The 16,215-nt window shown below is 48.1% G+C and overlaps 1 protein-coding gene across 1 annotated transcript in view; it reads right to left on the bottom strand.

Annotated features, from left to right (window-relative positions):
- Positions 1-16,215, bottom strand: part of dnt (tyrosine-protein kinase Dnt) — a 46,445-nt gene that overhangs the window by 29,329 nt on the left and 901 nt on the right. Inside the window, exons 2-4 of the mRNA XM_050189701.3 lie at positions 4,555-4,706; positions 3,135-3,438; positions 369-543 (exon numbers count right to left, since the gene is read on the bottom strand). Of these exons, the coding sequence (XP_050045658.1) occupies positions 369-543; positions 3,135-3,438; positions 4,555-4,706 (631 nt within the window). The remainder of the gene's footprint in view (positions 1-368; positions 544-3,134; positions 3,439-4,554; positions 4,707-16,215) is intronic.

Raw genomic sequence — 16,215 nt, 5'->3', positions numbered from 1 at the left:
CTGTGGTGCACGCAAGGTGACGTTTTACATCAACTCGCCACTCTCGCATTGGACTAAACGGTGAACAAATTACACATTCGCCGCCATTACAGCGCTAATTACCGTAGTTCAAAGCAAACAGCATACAAAGCTTCGCTTACATCGATTCCCACAATGCGTGGGATCCGTCAATATCTTTATGAAACATCGTTCCATGCAGCGCACAAATCAACACGGACGAGCAGAGAAAGACAGCAAGAACGCCGGTTCTTGTTGTCGTTCTCTGCTCGTCTTTGTTTATTTCCGCGCTGAAACGACGTTTCATACTGCTATTCACAACCAACTAGCCCAGCTGTCTTCGCTTGGCAACAGCTTTTGTTTGTGCTCACCTTGGCGGGGGTTTTCGCACGCGCACAAGCCAGGCGACGGCGGCAGCGAGAGCCAGAGCGGCCAGCACGGCACACGAGCAGCCAGCCGCCACGACCAGCGACCGAGAGGACGAGGAAGTGGACGAGGCCACCGGCGAGTGGACGAAGCCGGCCACCTCGTCCGTAGACTGCGCGTCTGCGAATAGGGTGCGAAGCTTCCATCAGCAAATTGCTCGTGATGGGCATGCACGCATTAATCCCACAAAACGATCGTGGACGACCGTAAGACGGACCGACCTCGGCAGCACCGTCATCAGAGATTTCAGTATAGCAATTTATTTCAATTTCACTTTTATTGACAAATATCGAAGTACATAGTCACAGGAAGAAGTTTCAAAGTAAGAAGTGCAGGCGGGACTACCTACAGACAATTATTTATCATATGCTAAATATTGCGAGCCTGACATGTTATATAAGCAGTTCAAAAATATCTGAATATGTGTGTGAGTAAGGTGAACGACAAAATATACGCGGGAAAGGTATATCCCAGAAAGATCAGTCACTTGGCTAAAGAACCTGCGTCTTCGAAGCCCGTTTGAATTTTATGAATATCGTCGTCACTAGACAAGATCGAGCGATCGGGCTGAGCCACTGAATGTCGCATAACGGTAGTGCATTAAAACCAGCATCTGCGTGACAAGGCCTGACGTCGGGTCAGGTCCCATTTAAATGTGCTCCAAAGCCTCGGAGGTACAAAGGGACAGCGTTCCTCACTACCAAGAACTTGGGAGACCTTGTCACGCAATGGCTTCGCAATTTTTTTAGAAAGTCGATACACAACACAGCAAAACTAACATTCTGTTGTTCACGCGTCGTGTCGGTGCTCTGCAATTTGCCGCTCGGGTTCATGACTATGACCTGTTGCCACGCACGTACTGGTGCACAGTTTGCTTTCGGGACACATGGCACCTAAGGCTGAGTCGCCTACCTCCAATGCTTGTCTTGGGCTCATTGGCTAAGGTGGAACCTTGGTTTCACTTAGTTGTGGAGGAGGAGGAGGAGCTGGCCATATAGTCCCATGTTAGGACCGGGAGGTCAAGCCTCCTAGCCCTATCACGGGCGTACTGGACGGTCAGGACTTGAGGTGTATGATCTGTTTTCAGGAATGATTAAATCCCACTTAGCTGTCTCCATCTTGTCCCTGCGATCTCGCCATGCACTGTGCTACACAGCGTACGGGGCTCGAGGGTGATCTAAACAACGAATGACAGGATTCCCGCGAAGGTGTTTCGTATGAAGCAGACACTGAGGGTGCAAATCTGTGTAGTGTGTTTTCTGGTCTGTAGTGCGCACATGTTTGAAGGTTAGAAGTTCGCACTTTGCAGACAACTAACTCATGAATAAAGTTTTCAAGATATTTTCTTCCATCCGAACATGCCTAGTGTGACTCCCAAAAACATTACGCTGAGTGTGTTTAACGAAAGCAAAGCCCGAACGCAGTTACGTGCCGCACACAGTGAATTACGCAACAATATCAACCTTTTGTCCACAGTAAAGGGCTACATTGTGTGTGCGATAAAATGGCTGCTCGAGGCGCGCTGTTACACAAGCAGAGGTCAACTTGTAAAAATCAGCTGTTAGATTGTCGCCATTGGCACAACCAGGATGACAAAGGTCGCGTCTCCAAGTCCATGGGCTGTCTCGGTTCATGCGATTTAGCATCAATTTCCCGGTATATTACAGGCAACGATACTGTAATGTGTCACGTGGTCTCTTTTCAAACTGTGTCTTGGGCCGTCACTGAATCACGACTGCGTTTCAGTCACCTGCGATGCTCGCTGGGAAATCATAGCTAGGAAACTAACGGGAGGCCCGTCGTGTGTGCCGCCTCCCGCGAATAAGCTGCACGGGGCGTCAGTAAGTCTGAGAAGACGTATGATGGTGGCGCCCACAGCTGAAGCGCAGGAGGAAAAAAAGCCAGCGTGGATAACGGTTGAGGCAAATGGAGGAGAAGCGACGGGTGGATTAATTTCAGAATCCCGTATCGCCGCAGTGCGGATAGTGGTCTTACAGATCTATAGTGGCTCTAAGGTGGGGCACGAAATACGCAAGTATCTTAAGAACAAAAGGTAAGAGACTCCTAGGAAACCTACCTGATATCCTTGGATAGACACGACGACTAAAGAAAATGTTCCGAAGAAAGTATTTTTTTTTAGTCTATATAGAACCTCTCATGTAATGTCCTATTTTGGACCCTTGAGGTATCAATAAATAATAATAAATAATAATAGAACTACGTTACTATTTAGTCTAAAGGTTTGAGGAGTACAGGCAAATGTGTGACAAAGATTATATTTAGCGCTGCTACACGCAAGCCAAGGAAAGGACTGAGCCTAGCAAAAGAATGAGCAATGCCATTCCATCCCAGATAATCGAAGCAATCAGGTCTTAAAAGCATTTAAAATAAGGAAATACGGAAAACGTAAGAAAATGCGGTGGGAACGGCGGAGAATGGTGATACCAAGGCGAGAAGGAGTTGCATACATTTCCTTTTATGTCAAGGCAATGATTGTCGCCGATACAAAGAGAAGTTTCAATTTATCCACCTATACTTGCTGCTTGTGTTTCGAAGCCGCCTCTCTGCGCGTAGTCTGCCGCGTGGCAAGCAGTGCACGGCACGGATCATGCCGGCGATCGCGGCAGGCAGAGAAAAGGGTTCACGCGTGGTGCGGCAAGAGTCGGCCGAAGCACCGGTTCTCGGCACATACGAGACCAAAGACAACGCACCTTTGGCGCAAATCTTGTTCCGCGGCAGCGACACCGAAGTGTTCGCCGGCCGGGTCCCATAGTAGGCCGGCGGCAGGTCGTAGCCGGCGGCTTGCAGCAGCCGGCCGTCGTGGTGGAAGAGCTGCGCGTCCGGCGGCGCCACCGCGGACACGTTGAGCACGATGCGCACGGGCACCTCGGCGCTCGCGAGGCCCGTGCAGGGAAGCCGCACCCGGAAGCTGCGTGGCGCCGCCGGAAGCGTGCCCCGTGGGGACACGTCCAGGGACGGCGCGCCCAAGGCGCGGTGGCCCCGGCCTTCGTTCACCTGCGGGACGGTCGAAACGGCGCTTGTACCGCTGCTCGCTGGCGTAATATTCCGAGTGTGGAGTGATATACCCGGTCAATCTCTTTCGAGGATAAAAATTTAATAAATTCCACGGTTTTACGTGCCAAAACCAAGATATCATTATGAGGCACTCCGTAGTGGGGGGCCTCCGATATAATATTGGCCACCTGGGGCTATTTAACGCGTACGAAATGCTTCCGATGCACGGTACACGGGCATTTTTGCACTTCGCCCCAGTCAGAAGGCGGCCGCCGCGGCCGGGATTTGGTCCCGCACCCTCGGGCTTAGCAGCGCAACGCCAAAGCCACTGCGCCACCACGGACGGTCTTTCAAGAATACCATTACATTTAACCACTTGCGTATCGCGTGAATCGGCACCGAAGACGTCGGCATATTCGAGCAACAGCGTTTCTGGCACTGTGCCAAGACGAAGCTCGCTTGAGAACGTGTTTTCGGTGCCGTCAATGAAACACGTCAACGAAAAATTTTTTTTTTTTTTGCTGATGTCGTGATCTCCAAACTTTCCCTCGCGATTGTACGTTCATATATGTCGCATGTTTGGCTTCCTCAATTATAGTTGGAAGTCTGCGCCAGTGCTTGCTGTAAGTAGTACGTGTTTCTTTATTCTTCGCCTGCGTTTTTGCGCCCAGCCCTGTCTACAGCCCTCACGCATTTTATTCAGTATGACGTTCCTGTAATTTACTGGGACCTCTGAGGTGCGCCCATGCTGGTTGGTCTCTTATCCCGCGCAGAGTGAATGTTCAACGGACAAGAGACTGGGCAAACATCCTTACTAGATGGGCTGCTGCAATGCCTGTATGCTCTAACGTAGTCCTGTACAAATTCAACGAAATTAAGCATGTACAGGTCTGCATAGCATGTTTCCCCTTCTGTGCGTAAAAGCTGCCGACATACGAGAATACTAATAAGGTGTTTTCTTCTCCTGCCCCGTACGTTAACGTTAGAGAGACCATAGGCAACAATAGCTAAAACAGAAGCGTCACAACTTTTATCGTGACCTGCGTGTGCGTGACGCAAGGCAGACGCACATGCGACGCCATGTGTACCGCAAGCGCGAGAGAGTGCGCAACATACCTGCACGTCCAGTGCGTAGGCGAGCGGCAGCGGCCCGAGTGCCTGCCACACGAATTCGAGCTCGGACACGTTGGCCGGCACGGGCACCACGAAGCCCAGCGCGTACTCGTTCCGGCGGCCCTCCTTCACGTAGTACAGCTCCACGTCCAGACCTGCATTCGAGCAGGACGCTGTGTTCAACACTTCCCCGAAAAGAGCGTGTCCTCAATGCAGTGCGAAAGCTTCGCAGAATGCACCCCTCCTGTATACGCATAAGCAGTTGAGCCAACTTGCTTCAAATGGCGCGAGTTGCAGGTGTAATTTGCTACCGTGTCCCGGCCGGTCGCACTCAGTGTTTCTTTTTTTTCGGTTTTGGGCCGCCTAAGCAACCTTATGCTCCCAAAGCAGCAGGGCGACTCCCACGTCTTCACTCCAACTCGGGTCAGTGAACTCTGGAAGCGATCGCCGTTACGTCACCATGCTGCTCGAGTCTCAATTAAGAGATACAGATCCATTACGATCATTAGACGTACCCCGTCGCGGACGAGGACAGATTAAGTGACAGGACCCAATTGGCGCAGAGCGTATCACGTCAATCTTTCATTTGTCCTTGTTCCAAACACGCTACGTCTAATGCTCTTAATGGATCACCAGCAAGCCCAAACTACCACCTTAGAGATACTGAGATGTTTCTTCTTTCTTTTTCCTTTCTTCGGTGTGGTACAGCACGAAAGGCATGCGTTCAGAAGGGAACGGGAGAGAATAGTAAACAGTAAACGCCTACCTACTCGCCATTTCCCACGGGCGGCTCCGTACACAGTTGAAATAACTCTATATACTATAACGCCGAGCACTCGTGTTTCAACATAAATTGCTCATAGTAATGCAACATCAAAAGCATCTTGCAGACTGTTTTAAAAGGGCACTGAACACTTTCGGAACACGGTTCGCAATTGTAGCTAATGTCGCGAAGAACACGCGAGCCATTTTATTCACCGCAGCATGGGAGCTTACAATTGACATAAAAAACAGTTCTCTTTCTCTTTTTCTCTCCTGTGGTTCTCGCTGTCCCCCGTATTATAACCCCCCTCCCCCTGCCATGACGTCATAGACAGGCGCGACAGCGCATAGACGACAGGCACAGGAAGGTTGTTCGCGATTATGTGGTTTTCGAGAACGAAAGCTCGTGCATGCAGGCATGCATGCCCTTCCAATCTTCTAGCAAAACTGGGAAGCGGCAGCTGTTAACTTGTCACCTCTGTCCTCTTACTGCTTCTTTGTAGCTCTCCGGAGTCTTGGTCGGACGCCAAACTTGAAGGGTCACCATAAGTGCACCTAAGAAAAAAATAAAATGTACGAAAAAAGGTAATAGGCTGGCACAGCTAATCGGCGCCGCCTCAGTTAAGTGGAAACGTCATGTCGGGAGAATGGGGAAATTAAGGATAGCGCTCCATTATTATTAAGTCCAGTTCAAAAAAGTTCCGCGTGAATAAATTCATCAGAAGGCATCGCTCTCATTGTCGCTTGTTCTCTGTATTGAAGGAAATGTGTTGGCAGGGCATCTTTAAACTTATTCATGGTGCTTATTGGCGTAAGGTGGGTAACGGCATTCGAGGTAAAAGAGCACCTCGGACGACAAAACCTTCTGAAGTTGCCGGACACGTCGCCAACGCGCTCTGTGTCGTCGAGACAGATGTGAATCAGAAGCCCGCATTTCCCGGCATTCGCACGCCCGAAGCAGCACCGCAGCGCCACTGTTTCCATTAGGGATTTTTGGGGAATTAAGGAACCCGCGGCCGCGGAACAGTCGCTGCCTGACAAGATGGGAAACTCGCGCCACCATGGTGAGCGCTCTCTCCGTTGGGCCGAGGGATGATCGCCGAATTGGAAGCGAATCCGTCGCGCGATCAGCGGCCGTGTATATACGCGGGTACAGCGAATGGCTCCACAGGTCGGCGCACGCCGCCGTGTGTAGTATACGTACGTGCCGACGCGGATCGATGCGCCGTCGCCGCGGGCAACGACGCTCGGGGCTGACCCGCTTTGAAATTTTCAAGCGCAAGGCTCCCTTTTGTTTTGCCCCCCGGCTTCCTTATTTCCGACGACGACGTATTCTTCCGGCCGAATGCGTAGCTAAGCGATTAAGCTCACGGGGCCCAACGGTATGTACAGGCAGGCAGCGGATGATTAATGGAGTAGGTCGTCTCAGTTCATCAAACACTCGCTCTCTGCACCGCCGCCCACTGGATGTTTGCCTCTCTTTAAAGCTATACAGGACGGGTTGATTGCGACATTTTCGCTAGATTAGTGCGGGTCAGGGCCCAATGAATTAGATATTTTCATTTCTACGCTTCGGCGCCGGAGCCCTGCCGAAACGTAGAAAATAAAGCATCTTTTTTTTTTTTTTTTCGTACGTGCGTTCTCAACCTACAAGTGCCTGTTCCAACGACCGGGTCCCGGCAGACCCTCACTTTATATATATATATATATATATATATATATATATATATATATATATATATATAGAGAGAGAGAGAGAGAGAGAGAGAGAGAGAGAGAGAGAGAGAGAGAGTTTTCGTAACGATAGGCTGCTAATGGTTGCACAGTCATAACGATATTGTAGCCATAGACAGCCGCGCCCCTATCATTCATTCTCACTCTGGCAGTCAATTTTATCTTTCGGAAAAATAAAGAAAAGAATAGAAGAGAAAGAAAGCAATAGGAACCCAACAAACACAAGAAAGGGGTTTACCGGGTGTTCTAAGATGCCCACTACAATAAAGACATTTCCGTCGGCCTACAGGTTCACCTATATCAACACGATGGATTCATACAAAGCTCCGACAAAAGTACAAGACTTACGAAACGAAGTAAAACGGAGCGAAACGGTGAAGGGGAGCGGAGAGTGTCACAATTTCCTGCCGGCTATGCATACCCCTCTGTCGAACGTTCATATATCATGCTCCTCGAAATTTATCTCCGACGGGCGAAATTAACGATACCAAGAGATGCATGCGCCCACAGGCTTCGCCCCGACATTCGTCCTGCGAGGAAGCACCACGCGCAGAGGCGACCGCGAAGGGCTGTGAGGTTACATTGTGAGATCGACGTGACCTTTCCGCGCATTACTGCGGAAGTACATAGGTTATTTCACATGCTGTTAACGTTGCCCTTCTCTGCGTAAGCTTTTAAAAAAAATTTCACCTGCATTCTTGTGGTTTGGTATGTTTTCCACATATTTCTATACGGAAAGGATACGCTGCCTTAATAATTGTCATCCATATAACAAGAAATCCAGGGAAAGCACGGGGAAGGTGGGTGATGGAAATTCAAGACGATGAGCAAAACGATAACAAGGTAAAAGCGGGAGCCAACGTTTCGGCAAGTGGACTTGTCTTTTCCAAGGCTCATATAACAAGGAAGACATTCGGAATTTCAATTCAATTTCAATTCAATTCAATTCAGTTTACTTTTCATTGATAATAATTTGTACAAAGGAATTGTGACCACGCTACGCATGTCACCATACTGTATACCAATTTGTTTCTTTAAGTTGCGTGTGTCATATAACACAAATCTACACAATATAATGCACAATACACAATATAACAGAAATCTACTTATTGAGCTGGATTACTCGAACAGGAGGACATTACTTGCGCAAGCAATCAAAATGCATAATTCAATAAATAATATTTCACGAACCGGCTTTTTTAACTAATTACATTGGGACACATACTGCAACTGACGAATTCATCAAGCAAGCGAGATCTCGTGACATGGAAAGAGCGCGCCGTGCCCCACGTTGACAGATATCTATAAACGTTGGCAGTGCCGAACTCCCCTGGCTCCGCGCACTCTGGCGCCACCCAACGGCGCAACAAAGGCGTCGCCGTTGCATTGCTCCCGCAAGTGTTTCACGCGAACGATCAAAGCAGCCCAAACCAGAGAACTGTTGCGGACGGCCGAGACGAACAGGCGAGGACGAAACTGTGCGCATGTGGCACGCGCTGACCGCACAGAACAAAATTCGTCGCCCGTCAGTGTTGCCTAAATGCTCATCAGTTAGGCTGAAAAAAAAAATTATTTTTTTCTACCGCACAGAATGCGCTAAAATTTTGCGAGCTTGCTTTGAAACGCGCACGGTTTAACATAAAATGCATAATTGGAGCTAAAAAAAGTGGTGTCATGGTTCCTTCAAGAGTGCTGCTTCCTTGACGAATTCTTCCAAATTTATACTGTGCAGTGGATTCGCTAGAGGACATGGATTGAGTGAGGCGCACAGAGCGTTCGAGCATGTCCTTGTGCGCCTCACTCAGCCCTTGTCTTTTAGCGTATCCCTGCACAGATTCTTGGTTCTACGGCGAAGCTTTCTTGGCGAACCTTTCCGCAGATTACTGACCACGTGACTGCTGCTGCTGTCTTGCCGAGTAGCTCGCGCACGTGATAACACTCGTACAACGAATCGGTGGCCGACTCTGTTCTCTACGGATTTAAGCAGTGAAACAACGAACGGTTCTTAAACATTCTCAGTGAAACAAATACGCCCATTCGTGCGCATAATTCCTTCCCTAAGGCGAAGCTTTTTATGTGCCTTCTCTTGCAGGGTTCGCCGCATCTCCTTGGTCATGGAGCGCAATACTGAACGCGTCTCCTTGGTCATGGAGCGCAATACTAAACTGGGCTGATCCCAAAGGTGGCGCGACGAAAAATGGGCCGACCTCGGAGGCAGTGTAATCCGCGGTCGCGTGGATCACGTGGGTCCACTGGCGGGGGTTCCTGCGTCGATCCAGTTCATTTGCCGCGCAGGTACGCAATCGGTGTTCTGCAAAACGCGTCGAAAGAGATAAACAGTTTCATAACATTCAATTAATTGCTACACGAAAGCTTCGCTTCCCATATATTCCAAAAGGTGCATTGGATCTGCATTTTTTTTGTCAGTTCGTATATATACGTATATGTGCTGGCTCTGATGCCAGAGCTTGCTTCTGCGTGTCAACATTATAGAGATAAAGTTAGCTTCGTTAGTCGTATCTCTTTCTCTCTCTCTCTCTTTCTCTCTCTCTCACCTTTTTTTCATTTTTTTCTTAAATAAACTACCCGTTCAGAGATATACCTTCACCTTTGCGATTCAGGGGCTGAGGCCACAAAGCTTTTCGTTCGCAAGTGCTTTTGCCATTGGCTGGTCGCCTTCGCTAATATTATGTACAGCACGAGCATTGGATGGAATTTCCCCTTGCGAAATGACAATTCTAGCGTAAGACGTGTTCTGCGCATGCGGGCCCAGTTTCGACAACGCAGGCGCAAACACTGCGTGCTCAGCGGCACGCCGTCTGCCAGCGCCACGACGCCGGCTGGAGCGGTGCAGGTTTGCTCCTTCTTGCAGCAGTCGCTAATCCGCAGATAATGAGCGGATTCGTCGGCCCCCATTCTAATTTCTCTTCGCCGCTGGTCGCGGCAAAAAAGGAGAGAAAGGAGGAAAGACACGGCTGTCCCCTGAGGAATCAAGAGCTCTGATATTGATTGGCGCTGCTGTGTCACTGGCTCATGCACATTTGCACTTCATATACGTCCTGCTGCGTTGCTCTATTTCATTTTTCTTCCATTCTCTCTCCCGCTCAACCTTTATGAATAGCAAATTATTGCCAAATTATTGCCTACTTGCCTACTTGCTATATATATATATATATATATATATATACAGGGTGTTCAAAATTAAGCTTTATGGTTTTCTTAAAGTTAGGCACTGGGAGGCACGCAAAGACCACCTGTGCAAATATGTGGCCAAGGGGTCACAAAGTGAGATAATAATTATGACTGTCAGTAGCCCAGTTAACTAAAATTGAATAATTAACTTTTCTGTTGACTGCAGTAAGTGGGTATGTTTGTATTGGAAAAGTTGAGGCAGTCCTGCTTTTACACAGTATCAGTTGGAAGAATTCTTCTAGCGTGTCTGCTCCGAGGTATTCGACTCCAAATTTTAACTATTTGCACGATTACGCAGGCAAGAGAGTTAAGGATCGGCGCAAAGCTCCTCCCTGATGTGACGCGGCTGTTGCTTGAGGCGTTTAGTCTAACAATAGGAATTGGCAAAGATGATAACTGCCCCCCTTACTGTCCCCCTTACTAACAACTAACGTATTACGTCACGGGATTCAGGGGTCGTTCCCGCTGGTATTCACAGGGCATCGCCGTGGGTCCTACCCAGGCGGTAAACCGCTTGTCCGATTTCAGATAATTTATTTGCGAAGTCGTGCGTTCTATCTCTTCGCATATGGCAACTAAAGCCCTTCCATGACGTTTTCCGCCTACCAGTCCAGAAGAGCGTCGCTAAAGGTGCTTTAATTAGTGTAATCTTGCCCTGCCACGCATATGCCCTGCTGCCACGAACGGCGGCACACTTACGAGATCGTGAGTCCGTCACACCATCTGCCTCAACGGTGGTTGTCCCACATCACTCAAATAGTCATCGTTTCACCGCTCGGCGGTTCAACCTAGGCGGTTAAGTCATACATTAACACCGACTGTTGCACAACTTGATGGGGTTTAACGTTCCAAAGTGCTATGAGAGACGCCATATAGTGACGCACTTGGGATTAGTGTTGACCACACCTAAATTTGAGTACGGGACGGCTTTTGCATTTAGCCCCCATCGAAATTCGGCCGCCGCGTCCGGATAACGAATCCGCGACCTCGAGCTCGACTGCAGAACGCCATAACTAACGCGGTGGGTGTGTCGAACAAGGTTGTTCTTATCGGGGATCCACTCAGTTGCACATATTTCATGATGCTAAGGTAGAGCTCTGCAAGTTATTGATTGCGTCATGAGACGAGGTCCATGTTTATCGGAAGTGAGCTAGCATGCGCTAAAGGAAACGCAGCTTTGAACGATGCCTCTGGAGCATGTATTACGCTTTTGTGGCAAGACACGAACGCTCTCCGTCGTTGCATCACATGAAACTTCGTTTTTGACCCAGTAACCGAACCGCACCGACACCACAAGTGTCATGCATAGTTGTGAGAGAGAAATTAAATTCCGCATGCTTCCGAAGCTCAAGCACAAGCAAACAAGTATGGTGCACCGGAATAATCTTGGTGTTGCGTTCACGAGACGCCGTGCACACCTCGTCAGTCTCATTGATATTAGCTGTACCCACCGCGGCAGTCCAGTGGCCATGGCGCTGCGCTGCTGAGCTGGCGGTAGCGGGTTCGAACCCGGCCGCATTCCGACGTGGGCGTAATGCAAAAACAGTGTACCGTGCATTGGGTACACGTTAAAGAACCCCAGGTGATCAAAATTAATCCGAAGCCCCCTACTACGGCGTGCCTCGTAACCACACCGTGCTAAACCCCGAATCAACTTGCATTTCATATGAACTGTGAGAATTGTCAACTGGTTGAAACACTTGCGAGCGAGAACGTCAGAAGCTGAGTGCTTCAATCGAACACGCCGATAGCCGACCAGTATTGCAAGACTTGGCTTTGGTTTTGTCATGACACAAATTGTACACTGCGCGTCACCCTTGTGTAGAGCGCGCGAAAGGCGGCGGCCGCCGGGGTGCTCCGGAGTAAAGTCCCTTAAACTTCGTAAAGTAGTGCCACGCTTTGAAGAATGCCGCCTCCTCCTCGCGTGCTCTGGCCGAGGCTGATGCCGCGTCGCTATTGGCCTAATAGCATCATGTGGACCCTCGCGCCGTGCATCAGCGCCATTTTTGCTCGAGAAGCAGTCTACGGAGTGGCAAGGAGCGCATGTTGGCGCCGTTGTTACGCTGGAGCAGTGTAGGCGGCGCCACGGTCGAGGAGGAAGCGTAAAAGAGAGTTGAAACGAGGAGGAGTGAAGGCAGAGGAGGAGAGTGTTGCTACTTTACGAAGTTTAAGGGGTTTTACTCCGGAGCTGCAGCCAGCGACGTCTAACGGTAGTGGCTGGGCCCCAGATTAGATGCGTCGCCCGCGCGTGTCCAGACACTTCTTATCGGGAGCCCAGCATCTGCCGCTAGACGTCGCTGGTTGTCTCCGGAGCGCGTCGACGGCCGTCGCCTTTCGCGCGCTCTACGCAAGGGTGACGCGCAGTGTACAGTCGCATTTGTAAAGATAGCGCTGGCGTTTATATATGAGACGCCGACTTAGACACGCGGATTTATATATGTAACAGCTCACTGTACTTGCATACACGCGCTTCTTTTTTATGACCATTGTTAATCCCATCCGTCCCCTCCCTCTTCGCAGTACAGAGTAGCATGCAGGTCAGTGTTAAGATAGCTCGGGCCTGACCTCTACCTTATCGTGAACCCTTCTCTCTCTCTCAAGCCACTTGTACATCACTGCGACGGGCTGCGCAGTTTTGTTGTTGTCTACTTTGACTTCCAGAGACAACGAATGGTTCACATAAATACTAATTATCTCTGTAGCTTCAACGAATACTTCGCGTTTCTTTCCATCCATTGTAATAATAACAACGAGAATAAAACGACTGTATGTGGAGGTGGCCATCGATTTTGTGCCAACAAAGGCCAAAGTGATGTGCTATAGTCAGACACTCTAATCCGTTAGAAAAAACCGAGCTGACATAGAGATTATGCTGGCGCAGTGCTCTATATGACCAATTTTAAAGCATCGATTCGTGTGCCTCATGCAAAGAAAGGAAGCAGTCGTTAATCTCGTCTCTGCGCATAAAAGAAATTGGTCGACTGCCCGGAATGCCTTTCGTTTCCTTTCCCCTCTCGGCCCTTTCCCTCAGCAGCAAGTATGCAAAGCTTCAACCAGAGAGACGAACGAAACGAAGCGAGACACGTGCCTGCACTCTAGCTTAATTTAGCTAATGTTGCTCACTGGTGGAGTGCTGTTTGACGGTGCATACCTCCAACAGGCTTAGCCAGTGAACGCAGAGCTTTGCTTCATTTTCTTTCTTCTTCTTCTTCTTCTTTTTTTTTTACTGCAGAGTTAGGCTCTCAGCCGCAAGTTTCGTACTGTGCGGTGTCACCTGAAGTCCCGTGTTAGTCAGGCAGACATATGTGCGAGCAGTGTTCCATGCATGCCGGCGCGACGCGCCATCTACCTCCGTTCATTTTTGCTTCCTTTTGCCTTCACGAATTTGCATATTTCTTTTTATTTTCTGTCTCGCATGTGCCCGACAGTTTCTATTTCAACAGTGCGTAATTGAGCTCCATGATTTCGTGCTTCATTTTTGTAGGCCATTCTGCACTATTTAGATAATGCCTGGCGGCCTAATTAAATTGGTGGAGAGAGCGTGCCGTGGTCGCTAGACCGCGCTGTGTGATTCAGTGGCGCTAAGTCGCGTCACAGTCTGTCTGCTGAATGAAGTAATGATTCCGTCCATCCCGTGAGTCCCCCTAACGACACCGCATATATAGCTACGCATTCACACACATGTGTATGTACATGTCATGTACAAATAGGTTCACATTCAAAACTATAACGAGTGTCATCTGCTTGTGTTACAACGTTCTCTGCGTTGACGCGAGATGTGCGGTCAGTGTTGGTCCTCCTAATGACACCGCATATATAGCTATGCATTCGTACACATGTGCATGTACATGTCATGCACACATAGGTACACATTCAAAATTATAACAAAGAAAAAATGGCAGAATCTGTAAAGAACAGGAGAAGCATGAATTCAGCAAGAAGGAGGCTTCGCGTTCGCAGGAACAATACGTAACCAGTCAAAAGTAACCAAGGAAAGGTCCGGGGGAACTTCGATTAGCCAGTAAAGGCAGCAGAGGAATTCTATGCTGAAGTGCGCAGTACTTAGAACAGCCACGCAACCACGATTAGACGCAGTTGCATATAAAATATGAACAATCCGTGTGTAACTAACTAACTAAGCTGCAGCAGAAGATGGAATATGAATCGATATGGTAAATGATGTTCTGGATACTCCACTTGAAAAGTTTGCGCCCCTTTACGCGCAGTACCTCATAACTTTAAGTGTACCAGAGACAGAGGAATGACCGCATAATATTATTTTACAGTAAGAGATATTTTAAAGAACTAAATAATTATTAGAGATCCATGAGTCTTCTTTTTTTATTACGCGAAATCATCTGTAGGGTAACTAAAGAAAATCTGAACAACAGTTGATTTCAACCAACCCAGAGAGCAGGTTGACCTTACAAAGGAATATTTAGCAATGTACCACATCCACGGCTAATTGAGATGTCTGCGGAATGTAACTGACCTCTCTATATGGCACTTTGTAGAATACGAAAATACATTAGATTCATTAGAGCTACCAATTGTAACAGAAGCATTGCACAGTGAAGGAGCAGAGAAAGCATACGTGACCAACCTAGGAAATATCTACAGAAATTACACGGCTACAATAAACCTTCGCAAGCACAGAAATATACTCATCAAGAATGGTATTAGGTAAGCAGAAACGATATCTCTAACGTGACTGACTCCTTGCTTGGAAGAAATATTCAAATTGTTTTATGGGGAGGGGTTATAGTTGTGAGGATCAATTAAGAACATCTCAGCAACGCTCGAAATAACTTACAACACATTGTTGAAGAGATTAACTGACAAATTATAAGGGTATATAAGTTTGAGGATGGCCATGTAGAAGATTAATATTAGTTTTCAGTACCATGGTAAGAGAATAGTAGTTTGTGATTGCTATTCAGCCCCTGTAAGGTGTGCAAAGGCGCATTTATCTAAGTAGTTACTGGGTATCTGGATCACGTGAAAGGAATCGCTAGACGAATAAAAATGGTTTTGAGCGCATATTGCACGCACTCCCAGGTCATGATTGGCGTTTTACCGCTATCCTTGAAAAGTGCACAGTCGTTGCTATCTACCAGTACTAACCCATGGAGTTGAAGTGCAGTCAAGGATAGAAGAGAATTAGGTAATGTTATGAAATTAGGAAATTCGCAGGCATAAGATGGAGACAGCGGTATCAAGATCGATGTACTGGGATATCGTAGAGAGAGGCATTTCTCCTGCAGCGGACATAAAGAAACTGATGGTGATAACGACGATGATAACGATTATACTAGCCATAATGACGATCATGATCCCGATAATAATGTTATCTGTAAATGAACCTCTGCCCATCTAGGGTATACTGTGCCATACAATCGCAGTAAGGACAAAATTATAGCCTCCACTTCCAAGATCGAGTTTCCGGCGATGTCACTTACCTTTAGTGTTGCTTTCCTGCAAACACACCATTTCAGTGGCAAAGAAAGCTTTCAATGAAGATTAGACGAAAAGCAGCGGGGCATCTTTGTACGAGATATCGGTAAAACATGCCTACGCTATAGTACTTTACGAGGTGTTCTAACTACCTTCCGGTGCGAAATGTCTGTGATGACTTAGCGTGTGTGTTCAGGAGAACAACATCGAAGCTCTATTTCGTTCCAGTTAACTGAAGATTCCGTGTCAAGAGCGTCGACAGGGAGATGGAGCGCGCTGTACTCTTCTCGCACGTTTGCTGAATCTCGATAGCTTGGCCACAAACCTTTTACGCTGACATTCGTATTTCAAAAACAGCCCAGACAATGGTATGTGAAGGAGGAGACAGTGCAGGCTGCTACATACTGAAATGTTTATTTTACGACTATGTCAAGATTCTCCTACTGTTTAACGAAAATTTTACAAAATGTTATGGTCGCGAATTTTGAACATAGTCCCGGCTCTTAGTAATAACAGCTGCTA

This window comes from Dermacentor andersoni, chromosome 2, assembly GCF_023375885.2.
Source record: "Dermacentor andersoni chromosome 2, qqDerAnde1_hic_scaffold, whole genome shotgun sequence".
In the NCBI taxonomy this organism is placed as follows: Eukaryota; Metazoa; Arthropoda; class Arachnida; order Ixodida; family Ixodidae; genus Dermacentor; species Dermacentor andersoni.
This window is presented reverse-complemented; position numbering and strand designations above follow the sequence as displayed.